Below are 17,302 nucleotides of genomic sequence, written 5' to 3'. Positions count from 1 at the left end.
AAGACTAATCTTTATTCAACATTGTAGTGGAAGTTTCAGCCAGAGCAATCAGGCAAGATAAGAAATAAAAGGCACCCAGATGAGAAAGTAAGAAAACTATCTCCATTTGCAGAGACATGATCTTATATATGCAAAATCCTAAAGAAGCCACAGAAACTATTAAAGCTATTAAACAAATTCAGCAAAGTTCCAGGATACAAGATCTATAGGGGTAAATATTCATGACTTTGGATTTGGCAATGGTTTGTTACGTGGGACACAACACATGGAAATTAAAATACTTCTGATTAACCAATGTATCAAAGAAGAAATCAAAAGAGAAATCAAACAGTATATGATCCAAAGAAAATGGAAACACAACATATCAAAATCTATGGGAAGGGGCTTCCCTGGTGGCGCAGTGGTTGGGAGTCCGCCTGCTAATGCAGGGGACACGGGTTCGAGCCCTGGTCTGGGAAGATCCCACATGCTGCGGAGCAACTAGGCCCATGAGCCACAACTACTGAGCCTGCGCATCTGGAGCCTGTGCTCTGCAACGAGAGGCCGCGACAGTGAGAGGACCGCGCACTGCGATGAAGAGTGGCCCCCACTTGCCACAACTAGAGAAAGCCCTCGCACAGAAACGAAGACCCAACACAGCCAAAAATAAATAAATAAACAAATATGGGGTCCCACTGCTGGGCATATACCCTGAGAAAACCAAAATTCAAAAAGAGTCATGTACCACAGTGTTCATTGCAGCTGTATTTATAATAGTCAGGACATGGAAGCAACCTAAGTGCCCATCGACAGATGAATGGATAAAGAAGATGTGGCACATATATACAATGGAATATTACTCAGCCATAAATAGAAATGAAATTGAATTATTTGTAGTGAGGTGGATGGACCTAGAGTCTGTCATATAGAGTGAAGTAAGTCAGAAAGAAAAAGACAAATACTGTATGCTAACACATATATATGGAATTTAAGGAAAAAAAAGTCATGAAGAACCTAGGGGTAAGACAGGAATAAAGACGCAGACCTACTGGAGAACGGACTTGAGGTTATGGGGAGGGGGAAGGGTGAGCTGTGACAGGGCGAGAGAGAGTCGTGGACATATACACACTAACAAACGTAGTAAAGTAGATACCTAGTGGGAAGCAGCCGCATGGCACAGGGATATTGGCTCGGTGCTTTGTGACAGCCTGGAGGGGTGGGATAGGGAGGGTGGGAGGGAGGGAGACGCAAGAGGGAAGACATGTGGGAACATATGTATATGTATAACTGATTCACTTTGTTATAAAGCAGAAACTAACACACCATTGTAAAGCAATTATACCCCAATAAAGATGTTAAAAAATAAATAAAAATCCAAAAAAAAACAAAAAACAAAAAACCTATGGGATGCAAAAGCACTTCTAAGAGGGCAGTTTATAGCAATAAATACCTTCATTAAGAAAAAAGAAAGATCTCAAATAAATAACCTAACTTTATGTAGCTGCTTAATGGGCACAGCACTTTCCTTTAGGGTGATGAAGATGTCTTGGAACTAGATGGAAGTAATGGATGCACAACACTGTGAATGTACTAAATGCCACTTTAAAATGGTTAATGGGGGCTTCCCTGGTGGCGCAGTGGTTGAGAGTCCGCCTGCCGATGCAGGAGACACAGGTTCGTGCCCCGGTCCGGGAGGATCCCACATGCCGCGGAGCGGCTGGGCCCATGAGCCATGGCCGCTGAGGCTGCGCGTCTGGAGCGTGTGCTCCGCAACGGGAGAGGCCACAACAGTGAGAGGCTCGCGTACCGCAAAAAAAAAAAAAAAAAAAAAAGGTTAATGATTAATTTTATGTTATATGAATTAAACCTCAATTAAAAATGCAAAAAAGGGGGGTGGAAATGGTCTAACCATCTAAAATATTTGAAAGAAATTTATTTTCTGTTCAGAAAATACCACCAATTTAAAGCAGTTCATCATAGTATGTTTTTTAAATAAAGTTATTCTCCCAAATACTTCTTAAGAGTAACATTAAAAGAATGCCGTATTTCTTACCAGAAGACTCTTTTCCATTCTGTTTTTCATAGAGGGTGCCCACAGATATCAGGAAAACAATAACCAGGAATACCGGAATTCTCCATGAGCCAGCCAAGGATGCTGCAAATTATTAAGAATTAACATCTTTAGTGAAATAAAAATCTAGCACTTGTCTTTAAAAGACTCAGTTTAGTAGACTGACAGAACAATTTGGCAAATATGTTAATAACAGAATTGTTTTACAGGGAAAAAATTTTTTAAAAGGCAACTGAAACCTCAATTCAGGGCTCCTCTCAGGAAGTCCAGCCCTGCTCTCAGAGGCCCTGGTCTAAAGGATTGGGTATGTGCCAGCTTACCTTTAAGAGGCTTGTATCACCTGAAGAATCAAGTCCATTCTAAAGCATATCCAGTGTTGAAGACCATCAAACCCCCTGTTTAACCCCCGAATGACCTGCATCAGGCACAGAACTTTAAGTCATGGTGCCTGACTTGATTTCCCAGAAATACCACTGGGTGTGAACTCTACCTCTCAAGAAAGGGTGGAATGGCCCACAAGAGCACGGCAAAAAGCTTTAATGTATCCTCAGTGTACAGAGCAAAAATGCTAACAAGTGGCCAAGGATCAAAAGCCTCTGCATTTCCCTGAGTTGGTCTACAGCCTTACGAACATACCTGCCTGCCTCCCTCCTCTACTCTACCTTCCCCAAATTCGAAATGAGTCCCATCAGACATTAGGGGATCTTGTTGAGAAACTCCTTTAGCATTCCAAGTCAGCAGAGCTAGAAAGTAATGCTTTGTTCCATATCAGACTCTAAGCAAAGACATACTTTCAACCAACTCTGGTTTTTATTTTATTTTTAACAATAAGTAGCTCTAAAAACTACTACTAATAGGCTACCTACTGCTCTAGGTTACTGAATTTCGTTTTTAAATTAGAACTTGATGTTTCCATATAGTTAAGACTTGGAGGTAAATGAGTCCCTGAAAAATCACTCTACAACATCCTGGCAGCCACTCAGCTAACAGTGAAGAGTCTCAAATAACGGGGAACTCATTACTCTGAGCAGCTCTGACACTGATCATCCTTATGTTGACCAGAGACTTGCCTCTCTGAAGCTGCTCGTTGCTCTGACAACTCTCCCAAATGGCTACAGAGATCTGTTTAAACCACTCTTTCACAATCCTTCAAATACCTGAAACCGCCTTCCATATTTGGTATCTTCCTCACCTCTACCTCCTCCCCACCCCTGCAGCCCCAGTGCCCTTCTCTTATGGAGAGTAAACATCTCTGGTTCCCTTAAGAGTTTCTCTCACATGATTTTGAGCACCTCTTATCATCCTTGACTGCTTAGCTGTATCCTCCCTAAGTAAGACACTCAGAAACAGCCATGAAAGTCCAAGTGTGCTCTACTTTATAAGATATATTTATTTTTAAAAGACCTTTTTGAAAATGAACATTCCATATAATTAAAAGTAGATATTTTAAAGTACAATTTTTCATTCAAGATTAATGAAAGATTAAGGCAGAATATTCTGAAGGATTATTTTAAAGAATTTTAAACGCAACACATAAAACTTCAAAAAATTCACTTTGATTCACACGGTCAGCCTCCGCTGACCTTAAGCTAGACTTTCTTAGAAAAAGGGACCCACCTAAATGAAAAAGCAACATAATCCAGACAGGAATTGAAACTGCTCTCAAGTAGCGTTCAGTGCTTGCATTCCACTTGAATGAAACAGTCAACACATAGCCAACTACCAAGGTCCAGATCTTAAATAAATGAAATATAGACACAGTTGTAAAATATTTACACATGCAATAAACATACAATTATACAAAACTTGCAAGCATCTACATAGCATGAGAGCTGTGGATACAACACAGATGACGGTTGGTGGTGCTAAAAAGGGAGTGTGCATAGGTTTTCCTCCTCTGCTTAGATAAATCAAGTTTGGAAATAAACACGTTTGAAATCCCATGCAGTGATATTATTTAAATATCTTTAACAAAAAATACATAAATATAGTTTTAATTTAAGATATGTTAAAGTTCAAAAACTATTATATGCATAAAGATACTTACGATAAAATATTCAATTTTTAAGCCATGGATTTAAATTAAGCGCTTCACCTTGTGGAATTCTTAAAGTTTTCTCTGTAGATTAATATTTACAAAAGAAAAGAAAAAACAAGAGCGAATTCCCTGGTGGTACACTGGTTAGGACTCCATGCTTCCACTGCCAGGGACCCAGGTTCCATCCCTGGTCAGGGAACTAAGATCCCGCAAGCCGGTGTTACCATGAAAAGAATTTTTTAAAAGCTAAAAAGAAGGCAGCCAGCTGAAGTGTGACCCTGCTGAAATAATCTTGGTAACAGATGGTTAGAGTCCAGAGTTATACTCAGTTGAAGACGTGTAGCTGAAAAAAATATTACCAGAGGAAGAAACAGCGAGACTTGAGAACAGAAGAACCAGCCAGAGTCCCCCTCCTCAGTTTTCCCTACAGTAAAACTAAATGACTCTAGTAATCACAAAGCATCCTACACAGAAACTCTCTAATAACCTCATATTTTAATAGAACATACACAAAAGATGGAAAGAATACAAAACCTAGAACAAATGTGAGCACCAAGAATTTATTAAAACAACCTGAACCTTGAAAAAAAAATAGGCAAATTAAAACAAAAAAAGGACTTTGTGCTGTAATTCAGAGAGTGAAGAAAAAGGAACTGATCTGGTTACTACAAAAGCCAGAAAAAAACTACCTCCTACTTTATTTTGATCATATCTTCAAAATACTCTTCGGGTCTTAAAAATGTTTATAGCTTCAGACCTGAGAATTCAGCTTTGGGACCTTACTAAATAATGATAAATTCTGAAAAAGGGTTAAAAATAAAGAAGCTCATCACAGACTAATTTAGAACACTGAAAAGTTGATAACCTAAAAGTTCAATAACTGGGAAGTGGTTAGCTCTGGATGAGTCACTCAGTAAAATGTTATGCAATCATTAAAACAGGCTTTTTTAAACAAAGACTATATAACTTAAAATATTCCTAAGATATTATTAAGGAAAAAGCAAAATTAAAAAACACATGTGACATGAGTATATCTACTGTATGGTGGAGGAGGGGGAGTAAATGTACTAAAAAGTTGTATTTAGGTGATAAGATTTTGTTTTCCCCTTTTCCTTTTCTCTATATTTTCCAAATTGCCTTTAATGAGCACTAGTTCTTTTATAATGAAAAGGATATTAAAATATTTTTCTTCAAGCAACTAATAAGATGAAATATTAAAGAGATCTTAAGCCCCAGATATATGAGCACATGGGAAGTGAGACTACAGCTGCTTCCAAAAAGTTCAAGCTTGTAGGACCATACACATTTAACCCTGGGAATTTAGAGAATTTGAGATATGACTATAGAGCTCAGAACAAAATCTGAGTGTAGTAACAGTACACTTATGTAACACTTTGCCTTGTTCTAATACTTTAAATACATGAACTCATTTAATCCTCATAACCACAGGAAAAAAGTAACATTATCACTCCCATTTTAGAGATGAAAGAAACTGATACTTCAGAGAGGTGACTTGCACAAGGTCACACAGCTAAAAAGTGACAGAGTCGGGATAGATGGGTTCAAGGCCTCTGGGGCAGCAGACTTAGCCTTGGACAGGCAGTGAGACGGGAGGAAAATCCAGGTAGAAAGACAGCCAAGGCCAAAAAGCTTTGAAAGGATACCACCCAATCAGTATCTTAAAGATGGAAGAGAAATCAGTCAGAAGTCTCTCTTCTAGAACCCTGTCCTCCTGCCTCCAGGGGACATGGGTTCAATCCCTGGTCGGGGAACTAAGATCCCACATGCTGCAGGGCAACTAAGCCCACGCACCTCAACTAGAGAGAGAAAACCTGCACGCCACAACTAGAGAGACGCCCGTGCACCACAACAGAAGATCCCGCATGCCACAACGAAGATCCCGCGTGCTGCAACTAAGACCCGATGCAGCCAAAAAATAAAACATAAATAAATACTATTTTTTAAAAAAGCAAGAAAAAAGAAGTGACAGAGTCAGGATTAGAACCCAGGAACCTGGCTCCAGAATCTGCTTTCTTAACAATAAGAAGAATAAAGGGTAGTGCCAGAAAAATAAAGAGGAAAAGCTGCTCCAGTATTCACAAGGGAAAATAAAAACAGTTGATTTTGATGACTACAAATTGCTGAAATTTAAAAAGAAAATGATCCTCAGCAAGTGGATGGTCTTCAGCAGTATGCTACACAGGGGTAATCAGCCCTGCCTTATTAAACATGTAGTCAGTAATTTAGATGAAAGACTAGAAGGCATATTAGCCGAACTTGTAGATTACACAAAATTGGGAATAGTCAATATAAATGACTCAAAAAGATATCCTGAAATTAGAACAATGGGCTAAACAAATAAGATTAAATTTAATAGAGAGAAATGCAAAGTTCTGCTTTTAGGTTCAAAACTCATCTATACGAGTATAGAATGGGAAGAGGATAGCTGGTCAGAAATGTAACTGGCATGAATGCCTATTAATAAAAGTACAATACATCAGGGAAAGTGATTGTTTCAGTGACTTACACTATCAAACCACAGTGACAATAAAATTCAGACTGGGAAAGGAAATGGAAACCACAACATAGGAGACACAGATACAGCTGGGGAAAAAACTGTTCAGCTTAGAAAAGAGAAGGAAATAAGATTTGATAGCTATCTTCAAATAGCTGGGGAAATGTCATCTGAGAGAGGAACAGACTTAATTATCTGTGGTTCTGAGGGCAGAAATAATAGGTGGAAATTAGGAAGCAACATATTTCAGCTTTATATAATAAATTTTTCTAATAAACTATAGATGTCTAAAAAGGGAATGAGCTACCATCGCTAAAAGTCTGAGCAAAAGCTGACTGGAAGTCAGGCATGACAAAGTAGGAGAGTGTGCCCTCAGGGAGAAGCTGAACTAGAGGATCACAGAAGGATATACTTTCAGATTTTAAGCCTATGATACTTTTCAACCAATCTTCAAGAAGTTTTTGTTTCTTATCTGTATTCATAAGGAACGAGTATCACTCGCAAAGAGAGGAAAAAAATGAGAGACTGCATACTTGAGATTTTTTCAAAGAAACTCATGATCTAAAGAGAGGTATGTGTTTTCACCCAGTAAACGTAAACTCACAGATAACCTCATTTCAGTTTAAAATAACAACTTATTAAATATACTCCCCAACTCCACGTCTACAAATTTGGTTTACAGAAGAACTACACACTGTGCAGATATAAAAATGTTCACTGTGGCAGTTTAAAATATTAAACAAATTAAATGTCATTTTATAGGAGACTGTTTAAATTATGGATCTCCAAAAATGAAATAATTATTCAGACTTTCAAAAGTGTGATAAATAACTTTATTCAATGACACAGTGTAAATTTATGCATATGTACGTTTATAATGGTGAAAATATACTCACCAAAATGTTAAAAAATATTGTCTCTGGTTGGATTTCAGGGGGTAAGTCGCATCTTTACACTTCAAGTATTGAATTTTCTTCTAAGAGTAGTATTATCTTTATAAATAGTAAATGTCTTTACTTAAAAAAAAAATCTTTTGACTTTTTTTCAGTATTTTCAAGAGTCATCAGAAAAAATTCACAGAATATTATTAGTTGAAAAAGTATGGTCATTTATAAAAACACTTTAAAGTTTCTATTAAACCATAATGATTTTACAGTTACCAATGTTTATCAGATACTAATACAAATTCAGTGCTAAAATAATTTGGTAGGAACACTTTCTAAAAGGCATCCAGAAAAAAAAAAACTTTAGACTACGCTACTATTAAAAAGAAAGAAGTATATCTGAAAGTACTATCAAGGAAAGATATCCACAATACAATGATAATGAAAGAGCAATGATAAAAGAAAGAGAATTTTATATATATATATACATAAAACTTTTGTTTTAAAAAACAAAACCCCTATACTTTATACATTCACATAGGTGTAGAAATAAATTTAGAAGGCTATTCACCAGTTAACAACAGTAATACCTATACAGTGGGAAGAGAAAAGAGACAATTCACTTTTACCATATAAACTTACATGCTGCTTAAATTTTTTTATGTATATAACAAGCATGTTCTACTTGAGTCAATATTTTAAATCGCTAAATATTCTTTAACTTACTGAAAATAAGGATGTGTACACTCAAATTTCACACATAATTTCCAGTATGGATTCCTATAAGTGTGCCTTTATTAGAGCTTTTTATTTCTGTCTCTCTCAGAGAAAACCTGTTCAAGTATGAATTTTCTTCCAGGAATAAATCAGTGAGCCACAGTTTAAAAAGAAGGCATACTTTCCCAAACTATGTTCTTCAGAGCAATGTGTCTGATCTTTTCAAAATATACATTCAATACTCATTTTAAAGCACCAATGTGTGCTAGATACTTAAGACTGTCCATAAAAACTGGCAACATTTATTTAGCACTACAAGTAAAGCAAACTAATAAACAATCACATTTTCCTTTCACTTGACTTATTAACCACATATACTTTTCTGATTAAATAAGATACTAAATGCATAAAACATAAGTAGACTTTGCCCCATAGACTATGTCTTTGTTTTATTTATTGTCATCTGGGTATTAACTGGAAAAGCAACTTGGCTTGCTTCTATTGCATGATTTTGCAGAACAGTTTCCTAAGTCTTTTACAGAGAGAATAAAACTACTTATTTCTTCCCAACTTATGGAGCCACAGCCCTCATCAGCTACTGCTTCAGGTACTTCATTCTCCTTTAAAACTTCATTCTCGGGCTTCCCTGGTTGCGCAGTGGTTGAGTGTCCGCCTTCCGATGCAGGGGACACGGGTTCATGCCCCGGTCCGGGAAGATCCCACATGCCGCGGTGCGGCTAGGCCCGTAAGCCATGGCCGCTGAGCCTGCGCGTCCGGAGCCTGTGCTCCGCAACGGGAGAGGCCACAACGGTGAGAGGCCCGCATACCACACACACACAAAAAAACTTCATTCTCCTTTATTCTAATTTGAAAACTTTGTTCTCTTCATGGTGTGGCAACTTAAGAGTCAAGACTCTTTTATAATCAAAGTCTTTAACTGAGAAAGAACCTAAGTACCGGAAACTTTCCTCCTTACTGTTGCCAGGCAAGTAAAACATCCCAGGAGTAGGCCTGGCCGGCTGGCTAATGTGCATTTCCCAAGAGCCTTGCTGGCAGTACTACCAAACTCTGGGGATCTATCTGTAAAACTGAATATCCAGGAACCTTAGAAATCATCCAAGCTAACCCCACACTTCACGCAACTAGAGTTGAGTAGCCCAGAGACGGGCCCTCGTCTGTCCAAGGTCACAAAGCAAGCTACTAACAGAGCTCTGTTTAGAATTTACACTCTTATCTTTCAGCCACTGTTCCTTCCACTTCATGCTTCTTTATAAAGTAAAATGGAAACAATGTGATCAGAGACCATGGAGAAAACAAATCTATTACTACTGCAAAAACTGTAAATGTCTTCAAAACGTTCTAACAAGTCTGAACGGAGAGAAGAAGACCCAAAACACTCCCAGCAAAGAAAAATGGTGGAACAGGAAGGCTAGATTTTTAGATTTATCTTGACAGCTCTACACCAAGGAAAGATGCCAAGGACCCTAAGGACTGAGTTATATGTGAGGTTGCTGCAACAGATGATTTTTTTAAGTGTTTAGACATCACTAAGTCAGCACAATATTCTAATATATTTGAAACTGTTTTTAAAAATTGCTCACATCATGGATGGCTACGCTTTCACTTGCACGCAGGATGGAGAATTAGCAGCAAAGAGCTAGGAGACTGAAGGAACCCCAAAGTGAGGTGAACAGGACCTGAACTGGAAGGATAAACTGGTAACAAAGGAAAACACAGGTAGTAAAGATATTACAAAGGAAAACGGGATAGGACTTGGAAATAACAGATACAAGGATAAGAGAGATGACTAAGGTTTCTAGATGACTAGAATCCAGGGGCCTTTGGGGGAATATGTGTGGTTAGTCCAATCCTGATATTCTTCTGTTTTTTTTCCCTGAAAACTAAAATCAATTTATACTATAAATAAATAAACTCAATGTATTGGGGGAAAGCTTTTAAAAATCTTTGTTGAAGGCTCTGATGACAAAGGGCCTTCCACTGCTGACAGGTCTGTTGAGTAGCATTCACTGACAAAATGAAGAGATCAATCTCTAAATCTCACCTGAGAAATTCCTGCCTCCTACTTCACATGACTGTTGTGAGAATGAAATAACACACATGAAAGTGCCTACCAGTACATGGTAGATGCTCAAAAGCTGGATCTTAAATGCATGAATTGTCAGCTCTCCAAAACGTAGATTTCCTTAAATTCACTTTTCTCTCTACCTCCCCCAGCCATACCTCTCAACAGCAGCAGGCCCCAATTTACAGGTTGTTTAGAAAGCATAAGGACTCTTTTTCTATGACAGGCAGCCCTTCTTGGGCTCACAAAACCAAACCAGATGTGAACTATGACAAAAAAGTTATAGAGAGGGCGCCCTACCCAGTCACAGGACCTTTCACTTGTCAGGCCTTAATCAGCGCTCCTGACTGAGCAGTGAGCACTCCCTGTCTCCGCTTCCCAGGTACACTTTTAGCTCACCTCCATCCAACCACCCGCTCCTGAGAACTGCTTCAAGAAAACACAGCCGCAAGCTTCTCTCCAACTCAGATCAACCTCAGTTTAGGCTCCCTACTCACTTCTAATTAACTCATACTGTGTCGTTTATAATGGGGTTCTTTACCCCTTCCTCCCTTGCCCCCATCGCTTTAGGCAAACAGCTGAGTTTCAAGCCTTTTCAAAATTATTAATTGGCTTGACCTTCCTTCCCCTCTTCTAACCTAATCAATCTGGGCCCTTACTTCTCTTCTGCTCATCCACAACCCATTCAAGGGTATGTAAATAAAATACAAGGAAGGGGGGTTATCTTCAGTAAAAAGATATTCATAGCTCTATACACGGAGATGCAGGCACTTTTTCACAATTATTCAATTCCTCATCTCTTTCCACTCTCTGAGAGGGACTGGCAGAAATGCCCAAGTTTCTGCGAATCATGGCAATTTACCCATGTATTCAATTCTTACCTTCCTATGAAAATACAGTGTTCATATATGCTAGGGCTTTCTTTCCTAATTCCCTACAGTTTGGTGGATATGTGACTTGGTCTTGCCTACGGTAATTACAGTAAACTGCATTATCAACAGTCAAAAATGTTAGCAGAATCTAGAAATATGTCTGAATTTGACAAGACTGAATCTCTTGAGGACAGGAATCAAGTTATAGTAACCTTTATATTTCTTAACAGCATATAGTACTCTGCCTTCTATGTAAGAGGCATTCAGTCCACTTAACTGAACCGTGAAACAACAGGTAAAGGAGAAATAACATGGAACTGGGACTCCATAAAGTGAACCCTGGGTTTGTTCAAAGTCTGAGCGACTTTGGGACCATCACATTCTCCGGATCTCAGAAACCTCTCCTGAAGAGCACCAGGCAAGGAGGCAAGAAAGAGTAGGATCACTTCCACCTGACAATCTGCCAAGCCTCAGGAGGTGAAAGAGGGTGCTTCCACATCCCTCCCTCCTACCACAACTGAAATAACCAGGGTTCTTGGAGGCCAAGAATTCTGTCTGATAACTTAGCAGTTACACACACAAGCAGCATCCCAAAATTATGGATGAGGTGCTCCCCAGTACCTTGCAATACCCTGCTGGCCCATAATTGATGGGTAATGAACATTTATCTGTGTGTCTGTCATCTCCATAAGAATATGCTCACATATGATTATATGTACCTTGAACACAGAGCCTGCACCTTACTCCGTTTAAAGCCCTCACAAAGCCCAGTACCTAACAACATACTCAATCAACTTTTAACTTGAACTGAGAGGTTGTATGGATAGAGCAAGAGCAGACAGGAGTTCTGGAATCAATCACCAACTCTACCAATAACCTCAGGCAAGTCAAAACCTTGCTTGACAGATAAAGGGAATTATTTTGCAACTTGACATCAAGGTGCACTGAACACTGACAAAAGTGAATACATTTATTTTTAAATGGTACTGCTTACTGATGAAATAGCATTCTTATGCATTAAACATCCACTTGTTTTTAACAGTCCCCAGTGAAATATTTGGATCATTAACTGATCTACAATCTGGTCTGAGTTAGGAAATGTGTCACTAGATTACGCTTGAAATCCCTTCCAACTCTCAAGCTCCGTGATTTTCTAAGAATAAGCTCAGATGATCCAAGAATCACAAATATACCTTTCCTTCACCCAGTCTGCCTAAGTAATCCAGGCGGGAGGAGAATGTTGCACAGCAGTCCCTGCACAATGTAAGCAGTTCCCAAGAATAGACTGTGGTGAGAAAGAGGCCCACGAGGCTCAGCAACCAGGTAGGTGCCTGGCACAAAGTACATTGAAATCACCTGAACTGAGAGGCAGCTCTGAGCTATTAAGAAAGATTTGTTCTAGGACTTGAGAAACTTGCGTCAACCAGTGCCCTCTTTGTGCCCAACTAGCCCTAGCCTGGTAAGAAGTCACCTCTCCTATCTGTAGGATGACAGGTTGGATTAGAATCTCTAAGGTCCCTTCCAGGAAAGTCCCACGTGAGCAGAACTAAGGTGCTGGAGCACCCACTCTCCCTGATCAGGAGTAAATTCATGTCCACCTACCGATGCACTGAAGCCCCTACCTGCAAAGGGGAACAGCGATTCCTCACAGGGCACACGCCCCGCTAAGTGGTTCCGTTAGGACGGGGGCGGGGAACGGGGAGACTGTTTCAAACCACACCCGCACTTTGGAAGGAAGTGCGCCAAGTTCCTAGGGTGCACGGGAAGGAAGGCTGAGACGGACACTGCCTGCAGCGCAGGTCTGGATCTCTGGCCGCCCCTGCATCGTGCGGAGGGGTTGGCAGGATCGCACCCCAGCGAGCTGCGGGTGTGGTGAGGGGCACTGCGCGCTCGCCGGGACCGCGCAGGGCCCGGGCCGAGGCTCACTCACCCACAGGCTGCTGAAGTAGTCCAGCCCGCGGCAGATGAACGCGCCGGCGTGCGCCAGCAGCACCTGCACGCCCAGGTAGCTGCCCAGGCTGTAGAGGCCGTAGAGAAGCGGGCCGCCGGCGCCGAGCAGCAGCAGCAGGCGGCGGCGGCGCAGCGCCTGCTCGCCCAAGGCCTCCACGCCGTAGTCTGCGAAGCAGATCGGCAGCAGCAGCGCGGCCAGCACGATGGGCGTGTGCGCGCGGTGCAGGCGCTGCAGCCAGTGGCGGCCTAGCCGCGTCAGCGAGCTCTTGAAGGGGTGCAGGAAGGTGCCGCACAGCACGGCCCACAGCAGCGGCCGCAGGAAGGCCTCCAGGATAAAGTAGACGAGCACGGCGGCGCCGCAGCACAAGCACACGAACAGCACGGCCCCGGTGTTGTAGAAGGCCTGCTTGATGGGTTTGTCGAAGCGCAGCGCCAGCGCCGCCGTCCGCGGGGTCTCCCCGCAGCCGCTACCGCTGCTGCCCGGCCCGACCGCACGCTGAACCCGCGGCGCCCGGCCCGGGGAGCCCCGCGGACTGGGCGGCTCTTCAGGGGAACCGTCGTCGGCCATAGTACCCCTGCCGCCGCCGCCGCCGCTGCCGAGAGGCGGTACTGGGATGCCTGGCGAGAGGCACGGGCGAGAGGCAGGGCGGGCGGCCCGCGGCATTGTGGAAGTCGTAGTTCCTAGCTGGCCATTGAACGCTTACAGGACCTTTGGGGAACTACAACTCCCAGAGAGCGTAGAGAGCGCTCCTTCGCCCACGGGCTCCCTTCGTTCATTGGTCCCTGAGGAATCCAGGTAAGAGGTTTCTGGGCTCAGCATCCTAGAAGAGGCAAAAAACAAACAAACAAGCCAACTCCCCCTTCCCATCAATTAAAGTGTTATAATAGTCACAAACTGGGGGGAAAAATGTCAGATAATCTTCCCGAAAAACACCCTGAACTGTCATTAAAAACAACCCAAAACAAAACAAACGAAAAAAGCTACACGCCTCACCCACTGGTTAATGCCAATTTTGGGGGAGGCGGAATCCACAAAGAGGCACGATGTTAACAGATTTAAAACCCAGGCTGCACATTAGAATCCGTGGGGGAGTACTTATGAAAGACCGATCACCAGATTCTATTTTACTGATTTATTTAATAAACACTTAAAGTGTGTGCTCTGGTGTGCTTGGCGGGATTTTTAAATAGCGGTTACCATATTGCAGCCCCTGTTATAAATGTCTCATCCCCATTAACTCATTTGATCCTTAGAACAACCCTACAAGGAAGGCGGTGTTATTATCCCCACTTTACAAAGAGGAAAACTGAGGCACAGAGAAGTTAAGTACCTTGCCAAGGTACACAGCTAGTAAGTGGCAGAGGCAGGATTCAAACACAGAATCTGGCTCCTAAGTCTATTCTTACGTACTATGTTAATTAATTGGTCTGACAAGGGATCCTTTTAGCATATTTTTTAAAGCTCTTCAGAAGACTCTTTGGCGCAGCTACTGGAACTAAGAGAAATGAAGGCTGAAGCACCAGAAACTCACTAGACTTACATTTATATGGCCTAACGCAAGGCTGGGTTCCTATAGGATTTTGCTCACCCCTCTATGATTGTACTTACTACACTACAGTCAAAGTCAGAGATTCTCATGGGTTTGCTTCATTTCTGTGTCCCCAGCACCTGACACAGCATGGGCCATTCATAGTACAAGTTCAGTGTTTGCTGAGCAAGTGAATGGATGATTTGCTATCCTTTCAGAAAAGCTTGTTTGTACTCCCTATGAGAAATAGTGTTGAAACACTGGGGATGTTTCTGCTATGTATTCCTATGGTTGAGAGCAGAGAAAAAATACTGGGATGTAGGACCTACAAACTAAATTTGAGAGAAGTACACAGAGTCTACTCAAATCTCTAGCTCACAGGACATATGCTTTTAGGCATCCCCTCCAAAATGCAAGGTTACTTGGGTTTTCTTCTTTGGTCCCACACAGCAACTCACTCCAACGACCTCAGGGAAGAACAGCCTCCATGGGCATCCAGGATACAGTGGAGGTGAAATAGATTCAGAGGAGTGAATCAAGCTGACCCTGGGACCACACTGCCTTTGGCCTTCCTGTTGCGTGAACCAATGAATTTCCAACCATTTAAGCCAGTTTCAGTTCAGTTTTACACTTCTTGCAACAGAAAGATTTCTGGCTGATAAAATGATAACATCTACATCACTGGTTGCTGTGAGAATAAAACAGAAGAGTGTGTCTAAAGCAGCAGCACAGTACCTGGGACATGGTAAAAAATCTGACAGTGGCTCTCAGGGTAACTCTTCGTTTTGTCCTAGAGAAGCCAAGAGGCATCTCTTAAACATCAGTCAATGTCCACAGACTCCCAAGGTATCAAGATAACAGCCCCAGAGGTAAAACAAACACAGGTGGGGAGAGGATTCTCCTGGGCTTTGTGTTTATCTTAGAGTGTTTACTTTAAACAAGGTCCAGTGCTTACAGTGGAGTGTGTGCATCACATATAGAGCAGTATGTACAGTGCAGGAGAAGCCATGTGAAAATGTAATCAAACAACATGCATTCAGATTCCAAATCTGAGATACCACTCTCTTTTACTAAGCCCGTAGAAGGCATTGCTAATCAATCAACCACTCAACTCTTTCTCACTGAGCCTAGACACAGCCTCAAAATCCTTCTCAGCAAAGCATTCTAGGGAACCACTACCAACTCCACAAAGTAAGCACCCAAGATGAAACATATTTGCCTTTTCTACACTTAACTAACCATCCAGCGTCTGAAACTAGATAAAATTGGCAGACTAAGAACATAAATAACTGGTTTAGAAGAAAAGAGTTTGGGAAGCTAAGGTTAGTATGAATGTGAACAGTTACTAAGAGATTGTTTTCTTACATCTCAATGGCTGAAGAACAAATGATGTAAACAAGTCTGATACCATCAGGTCCTGCCTGACTCCCTAACTACTCCTACTTCTCTCTCCTATTCCTGCACTAGGACACATGCCCCCACTTACAGCACGGGACCTGCCAGTTCACTGAGTGGAGTATCGCCTTTCCTGCCTCCAGGCTCCTGTTCATCCAGTCTAGGTTCCTGTCCTTCTGGTTTGTACCATTCAGCTATAGCTAACCTTCCAAACCATGTCAATAAGGACAATTTTACCAATTCGTAAAAAGGTCAGTGAAAAAATTATCAAATTGATTCAACCAACCCAGTTGAGACCCATGTACCCAGGAAAAGACCAGATGAGTGAAAGAAAGCTGGACAGTTCTTTTGGGGAAAACACACACACAAAATCCCCCTTTAAAAAAAAGGTCTGCGGGGCTTCCCTGGTGGCGCAGTGGTTGAGAGTCCGCCTGCCGATGCAGGCGACATGGGTTCGTGCCCCGGTCTGGGAGGATCCCACATGCCGCAGAGCGGCTGGGCCCGTGAGCCATGGCCGCTGGGCCTGCGTGTTGGGAGCCTGTGCTCCGCAACCGGAGAGGCCACAACAGTGAGAGGCCCGCGTACCACCAAAAAAAAAAAAAAAAAAAAGTCTGCAGCCAAAATCGCTCCCCCTTTCTCTTCTAGGGTGGGAGGAAGTTTGGTAGGGGGGATTGGCATCTGCAAGCTGATTTTGTAATTAACACTTATTACCAAAAGCCAGAACTGCCTGTCCAAAAAGTGGCTGGCCGTAAATGTCCTTTGCCGGTAGCTCCTCATCTTCATAGACCTGATTTGTCTGGAACGCTTTATCTGGAGCGGTTGAAGTGTGACAGGGATCAGGATTTGGGATTCCCAGCCCACCCCTTCCTTGGCTCTACTCCCAACAACACACTCCAGCTAAAGCTGAGGCTATGCAGCGTATAAACAACCAGCCTTCTGCTGCAAGTCAGAGCAAGACTGAGAACCAGGAGATGGTGGATGCATTTCACATTAGCCAGACTAATCACTCTCTATTTATAACTAAACTCTCTTCATTTGAGAATCAAGTCCTGATGGGTTTGAATCCTAAGCACTACTTGTTTGTACACTCTTGGTACCACACTGATGTCACTGCAGCCTCCAGCTGGTCCCTTTGTCTGCCCTCTTGCTGCACTCTCTACAGTGCAGCCAGCGTGATCTTTCTAAAATACAGTCTGATCCTTTCAAAGCCTCCTCACTTTGTGGGAACGTTCCAAACTCTTTGCTATGACTTCCAAGGTCCTCCGTGAT

The 17,302-nt window shown here is 42.0% G+C and overlaps 1 protein-coding gene across 3 annotated transcripts in view; it reads right to left on the bottom strand.

The window, feature by feature from the left end:
- Positions 1 to 13,727, bottom strand: part of TMEM245 (transmembrane protein 245) — a 107,570-nt gene extending 93,843 nt beyond the window's left edge. For all 3 annotated transcript variants that reach the window (XM_032635914.1, XM_032635913.1, XM_032635915.1), the window contains exons 1-3: positions 13,090 to 13,727; positions 3,668 to 3,785; positions 2,033 to 2,134 (exon numbers count right to left, since the gene is read on the bottom strand). In XM_032635914.1, coding sequence (XP_032491805.1) covers positions 2,033 to 2,134; positions 3,668 to 3,785; positions 13,090 to 13,677 — 808 coding nt within the window. In that variant the 5' untranslated portion in view covers positions 13,678 to 13,727. The remainder of the gene's footprint in view (positions 1 to 2,032; positions 2,135 to 3,667; positions 3,786 to 13,089) is intronic.
- Positions 13,728 to 17,302: the final 3,575 nt, after the last annotated feature.

The sequence above is a fragment of the Phocoena sinus genome, chromosome 6, assembly GCF_008692025.1.
Source record: "Phocoena sinus isolate mPhoSin1 chromosome 6, mPhoSin1.pri, whole genome shotgun sequence".
Taxonomy (NCBI): domain Eukaryota; kingdom Metazoa; phylum Chordata; class Mammalia; order Artiodactyla; family Phocoenidae; genus Phocoena; species Phocoena sinus.
This window is presented reverse-complemented; position numbering and strand designations above follow the sequence as displayed.